At 52.2% G+C, this 6115-nt stretch overlaps 1 protein-coding gene across 3 annotated transcripts; it reads left to right on the top strand.

The window, feature by feature from the left end:
- Window positions 1-274: 274 nt before the first annotated feature.
- On the top strand, window positions 275-3529 carry LOC140724194 (ribonuclease inhibitor-like). 3 transcript variants are annotated; one of them, XR_012098058.1, is made up of 4 exons: window positions 275-845; window positions 1792-1878; window positions 2034-2273; window positions 2366-3529. XR_012098058.1 is itself a non-coding variant. In XM_073038680.1 (3 exons), the coding sequence occupies exons 1-3, from the start codon at window positions 472-474 to the stop codon at window positions 2203-2205; spliced, it is 633 nt and encodes a 210-aa protein (XP_072894781.1). In that variant the 5' UTR covers window positions 275-471; the 3' UTR covers window positions 2206-3529. The 3 variants fall into 3 exon arrangements, 2 of the variants coding, with proteins under 2 accessions (XP_072894781.1, XP_072894782.1); XM_073038680.1 differs by having other exon boundaries at window positions 2034-3529; XM_073038681.1 differs by lacking the exon at window positions 1792-1878 and having other exon boundaries at window positions 2034-3529.
- Window positions 3530-6115: the final 2586 nt, after the last annotated feature.

Consider the following 6115-nt stretch of genomic DNA (forward strand, 5'->3'; position numbering starts at 1 on the left):
CTCCTACTGCTGGATCCTCGCTCTGGTACTGGGCCCCTTCTTCACACAAAGAGACAGGGACCCGCAGCGAATTCCCAAGACCATCACCCAACTGTACTCCTACTATATTTACAACATCCTGAAAAACCACGGCCGTGAGATTGAGAGCCCCCGTGATGTGTTACTCAGGGTTGGTCAAATGGCCTTCAGAGGAGTGTCCGAGAAGAAGATTGTGTTTTCAGATGGAGATTTGATCAACTACAATCCCAGTTCCTGTCCGGGTTCCTGATCGAGCTTTTGGAGAGAGATGATTCTGCCAGGTGTGTGGTGTACACATTTCCACACCTCACCATCCAAGAGTTTGTAGCTGCAATCGCACAATTCCTGACTATACATCCCGGACATGTACTGAAATTCCTCACTGAAGCCCACAACACGATAGATGGGCGATTTGAGATATTTCTCCGTTTTGTTGCTGTTCTCTCCTCCCCAATGACAGCTCGGGGCCTGGAGGAGTTTCTGGGTCCATTTCCTCATGAAACAACCTGCCGGGTGATTGACTGGGTGAAGGAGGAGGTTAAACGCCAGAGTGGAAACACAGAGAGTGAAGATGGTAAAAGGAGCCTCCTGAACACATTGCACTACCTGTTTGAATCTCAGAATCGTGGACTGGCTCAGGCCGCACTGGGATCTGTGGAAACACTTTCATTCCGTGGAATGACACTGACCCCAATTGACTGCGCGGTCCTGGCTCATGTCATCGGACTCTGTGATACAATAAAACACCTCGACCTGGAGAACTGCCACATTCAGTGTGAAGGAATCCAGCGGCTGGGACCCGGGCTGCACAAGTGCCAGGAGTTGAGGTAAGTTGATTTATCGCTCACTCTGAACTGTGAAACTGTTCCATTGTGTTGCTTCAATGTAAAGGAATTTGGGTAAAACTGTAGTAAATGAGATTGTGAAGAATTGTGACAAATGCCCAGGGGATCGGTCAGTAATTCCCCAAGGACGGGAGGGTTCTGTGGTTCCTTGTGAAGGGATGTTGGAGACTTCATCAGATCAGTGATGCCTGTGACACGTCCATTGACAATGTTCCTTCTCACTGTTACTGACACCCAGACTGACACTGACTGCAGCAGGTGGGTCAGAGATTCACACCCCTTTCCCGGTGACGGACAAGAGACCGTCAGCAGACTGTCCCAGTGAGAAGGAAAGAAATACCATTGTGAGTTTGTCCTCCCCTGCCCTTCCCCGTGTGTGACTGTCACCATCAGTCCACCTGTGTGACTGTGCTCACTACCAGATACTCAGAACCCATGGGCGCATCTCCTCTCCCCATTCTGCTTCATCCTGTGAGATCTCTCTTCCCAATCCCCTTCTTCCTGTGGGATCTCTGTTCCCCATCACCTTTCCTCTTGTGGGATCTCTCTTCTCCATCCTCCTTCCGTTTCTGTCTTTCCATTCTTTTCCCCAGGTGGTGTCATTTCCATTCGACATTTCCCCATTCACAAATCCTCCTCAATGTGAAACATTCTCCCCTTCACACTGCCCCTCCCGAAACTCCCACATCAGGAACATTTCTCTCGCCATCGGGGATTGATCCAGAATATGTGCAGTTTACAGGGTCACGCCGACAGACTAAATTACCGACATTCGGTGAATACCCTGGAGCTGGTCAGTGAGGGACATTGACAGTGATGGGAACTCCGATCAGTGATTTACTGAAGGGTTTAATGTTTGCTGAAATATCCGAGTGAGAGAAATCCCCTCAGACCCACGGTTTGACTCACTTTGGTCATCAATCTTTAGCCTTGGGTGGAATGAACTGGGAGGTTCAGGAGTGAAACTGGTGTCTGCGGCTCTGAGGAACCCGGAGTGTAAAACACAGAAACTAGTGTAAGTACCAGACTGTGGGAGATTGTGTTTCCAGTCACTGGGTGTCTGACACTGAACATTAATGTGATCAGTAATTGTGTTACTGATAAACACAGGGGATTTGTACTGTCTCCTGTCTTTCTGTGTCCTTCACCCTCACTCTCTCTCATCTCCAGACTCAGGAAGGTTGGTCTCACAGATTCTGGTGCCGAGGATCTCGCCTCCGCTCTCAGTACAACCCCATCACTGACGGATCTGAACATGGCAGTAAACTCGCTGACAGACCGATCTGTCCCCGCTCTCCGCCGCCTCATACTGGCCCTCCCAGATCTGGAGCTCATCCGATGAGTGCTTGTGTTAATGTTCAATGTGATAAAATATCAGCGGATCCGCGGGTTTTCTGGTGATATTTGTCTGTGAGTGTTGTTGAAACATTAACCCCGGTCCCCTGTTACTGACACTGTTGTGTGATCTGTTTATTTCATCTTTATTCTCCCATCTGTTTCAGGCTGGGGGAGAATCAGTTCAGTGAGACCGGGGAGAAGGAACTGAGCTCTCTACAGGAACCCAGACCCGGACTGAGAGTGTGGATCTGAACATCTGAATGTGGGAACATCCCTGCCCGCAGGATGGCGACATTTTGGTCGATTCCCCCGCCCCTCTCGCCTTTAACTCCCGCCCTTATCTTTAATGGCCGCTCGCCGGGGTAAATCCCAATGGTTTTAACGGAACTGGTTCCAGTCTCGCGCTCTGTGACATCGGAAGCAGTCCTGTAGTGACGTATTTCCAGCTGTTGTCCAGTTGATCAGCTTCCGCCGGATGTGCGTGTCCGAGACACCCACCCCCACGTGAGATCCCGGGGAATTACACAGATAGGAAGAGACAGGGATGAGATCCTTTTGCTCCCTTTGCTGAGGACGGAGCATTCTCCAGTCTGGCCGATATAATGATGTTAAATTGACAAATCCCTCGGCAGTGACCCTGGATCTGCAGCGATCCCGGACACGGCCCTGAAGTGTGATTTTATAATCATCGGTTCCCCGATGCAGAGTGACGGTGAGAAACGGGACTGATTATTCAACCGGTCACTCGTTGTCGCCGGTCAGTCAATTGTGTGTGACTGTGAGTGAGTCGGGAGCAGCTTATTTATTCCCGCACGTCAGCAGCTCACACATTGTTTAATTTACATTTGTCATGATGAAATCAATAAACCTGTAACTTCCTGTCCTGGTGCCGGACTCGAGTTTTATTTGAGGTTTCTGCTGCCCCCCGCACCCTGTGCACTGCAACAGTGGGTCGGAGCTCCTCACACTGACACAGTAGCGTCTCAGCTCCAGGCTGAGGGAGGTCGGACTGGCAGAGTCTGGGTGCCCAGTATCTCGTCTCCACCCAACCCCCTTCCTGGCTAACTGACCCCCTCCTACCCTGAAGACAGTTAAAATCGACGTGAGTCCACTGAGGTCCTCAGTGCGAGAGGGATGGGGATGGAAAACCGGCGTTAGCACGCAGGAAAGCTGCCTACACCGTCCCATTACACACTCCCGGGGTCAGACACAGAGTGAAGCTCCCTCCATACCGACACATCACACACTTCCGGTTGAGAATCATATTTGACTTCTACCGTTAAGAAGTAGCCCAGGATGAGATCGAAGATGAGGATAATGTTGCAAAACCGAGACCGCACCCCTTGCCGGTCTCTCTCACCGTCCGCACTCCTAACAGGATGTCGTACCTTCCCATCCACTGACACAGGCCTCGCTCTCAAAGGCCAAATTTTCTCATTCATTCCCACCATCCGCATTCCTAACGGGACATGCCACTACCCATTCACTCCCATTGTCTAATCACTGTCTGCGCTCCCAATAGACTCCCTCCCTTCCCATTCACTGCACCCATCTGCATTCTTAACCGAACACACCCCCATCCATTTGCTCTCATCGCCCGACATCCCAATGGACCTCACCCCTTCCCATGCTCCCAATGGGACCCAGCCCTTCCCATTCACTCCCAATGGACCCCAACACTTACCATTCACACCCAATGGACTCCAACCATTCCCATTCATTCCCAATGGACCCAGCCCTTCCCATTCACTCCCAATGGGACCCATCCCTTCCCATTCACTCCCAATGGACCCCAACACTTACCATTCACACCCAATGGACTCCAACCATTCCCATTCATTCCCAATGGACCTCACCCCTTCCCATACTCCCAATGGACCCAGCCCTTCCCATTCACTCCCAATGGACTCCAACCATTCCCGTTCACTCCCAATGGGACCCATCCCTTCCCATTTACTCCCAATGGGACCCATCCCTTCCCAATCACTCCCAATGGGACCCACCCTTTCCCATTCACTCCGAAAGGGTCCCAGTCCTTTCCGATCACTCCCAATACGTTTCACCCCTTCTCATTCACCCCAATGGGACCCATACCTTCATGTTCACTTCCAATAGGACTCAACCGTTCCCATTCATTTCCAATCGACCCACCCCTTTCCATTCTCACCCAATGGGTCCCACCCCTTCCCATTCACTACGTCCATCTGCCTCCCAATGGGACGCCTTCCAGTTCATTTCCTATCGGTCTGTTAACCTGGAAATTGCCGGGCACTCCTGAATTCCGAGCTTGAAAGAACTCAGGGCTGCGTTTAGGGAATTTGACGAGAACGCCGATGGTTTATTAGTTACAAGGAAAGTCGAGGGTCGTGTGAATGTTGACGAGTTTGTAAAACTGATGAGGTTCTAACTTTTGGTTGAGACTGTGGATACGATAGGACGGAAGGACCTTCGACAGGCCTTCCTGAAGATGGCGGGGCTGGGAGTGCGTGTGAGAGAGGTTTATAGTTTCCGTGTCCCCACGCCGGGAGATTCATTGAGCGTTATCACTCCGAGTGTCGTAGAGAGAGGAGGATTCAGACACCAGGAAACGTGTGCGGTAATATTCCCGGTGTCGATGCAGAGACCCGACACCGTGCGCGTTAAAACTCTCGGTGTGGAGACAGAGATCGGGAACCGTGGCTGGGAAAATTCGCAATTTGGGATTTGGAGACAGAGAACCGTGCCCTCGGTCTCCAAATCTCCGGAGATGAGGATGTCGGATCGGTCTCTATTGTTTGTGATAAACAGTCTACGCAATCAAGTGGAGGGTGGTCGAGAGAGTGTCCTGCGAGGGGCTCCTGATTGAAAATGGTGACCAGGGAGGGAACGACAGAAGCATTTAGAATGGTCACTAGGGAGGGAGTGAAAGGTTGACTGAAAATGGTCTCCGGGAAGAAAGTGATGGGCTGAGTGACAATGGGCGCCAGGGAGGGGGCGGTGGGCGGAATTAAGATGGCCGTGGTCACCTTGTTTCTCATGGCCGTCAGGGAGGGAGTGATACACTGACAAGAGAGTGGGACTGACAGGCGGAGTTAAAATGACCAACAGGGTAGTGATTGTGTACTTACTGAAAATTACCACGGGTGGGGGGTGGGGAGTTATGTGCTGATTAATTTTGTTGAGAAAAAGGGAGAGATGTGGTGACAGAAGGAGACCCCGCTCGGCCGGGTTGAAACGGGACCAAGGAGGGAGAGATGTGGTGACTGAAGGAGACCCCGTTCGGCCGGGTTGAAACGGGACAAAGGAGGGAGAGATGTGGTGACTGAAGGAGACCCCGCTCGGCCGGGTTGAAACGGGACCAAGGAGGGAGAGATGTGGTGACAGAAGGAGACCCCGTTCGGCCGGGTTGAAACGGGACCAAGGAGGGAGAGATGTGGTGACTGAAGGAGACCCCGCTCGGCCGGGTTCAAACGGGACCAAGGAGGGAGAGATGTGGTGACTGAAGGAGACCCCGTTCGGCCGGGTTGAAACGGGACCAAGGAGGGAGAGATGTGGTGACTGAAGGAGACCCCGTTCGGCTGGGTTGAAACGGGACCAAGGAGGGAGAGATGTGGTGACAGAAGGAGACTCCGTTCGGCCGGGTTGAAACGGGACCAAGGAGGGAGAGATGTGGTGACTGAAGGAGACCCCGCTCGGCCGGGTTGAAACGGGACCAAGGAGGGAGAGATGTGGGGACTGAACGAGACCCCGTTCGGCCGGGTTGAAACGGGACCAAGGAGGGAGCGATGCCTCGGTTAAAGTGAGTGGCAGAGAAGGAGTGAAGAACACGTTGACTTCAAATGGCCGACGCTTCACTTGAAATGGCCGTTGGGGAGGGAGTGACGGCTTTGGTAGAAGTGAGTACAAGAGAGGGAGGGACGCGCTGATTTAAAATG

Source organism: Hemitrygon akajei, unplaced genomic scaffold, assembly GCF_048418815.1.
Source record: "Hemitrygon akajei unplaced genomic scaffold, sHemAka1.3 Scf000172, whole genome shotgun sequence".
Taxonomy (NCBI): Eukaryota; Metazoa; Chordata; class Chondrichthyes; order Myliobatiformes; family Dasyatidae; genus Hemitrygon; species Hemitrygon akajei.

What these genes read in the sequence shown, in the direction of transcription:
- LOC140724194 (XM_073038680.1), top strand. Translation starts at nt 472, where the DNA reads ATGACAGCTCGGGGCCTGGAGGAGTTTCTGGGTCCATTTCCTCATGAA. An exon ending in CACAAGTGCCAGGAGTTGAG is followed by an intron (nt 846 to 1,791) that starts GTAAGTTGATTT and finishes ATCAATCTTTAG; the next exon opens with CCTTGGGTGGAATGAACTGG. An exon ending in TGTAAAACACAGAAACTAGT is followed by an intron (nt 1,879 to 2,033) that starts GTAAGTACCAGA and finishes TCTCATCTCCAG; the next exon opens with ACTCAGGAAGGTTGGTCTCA.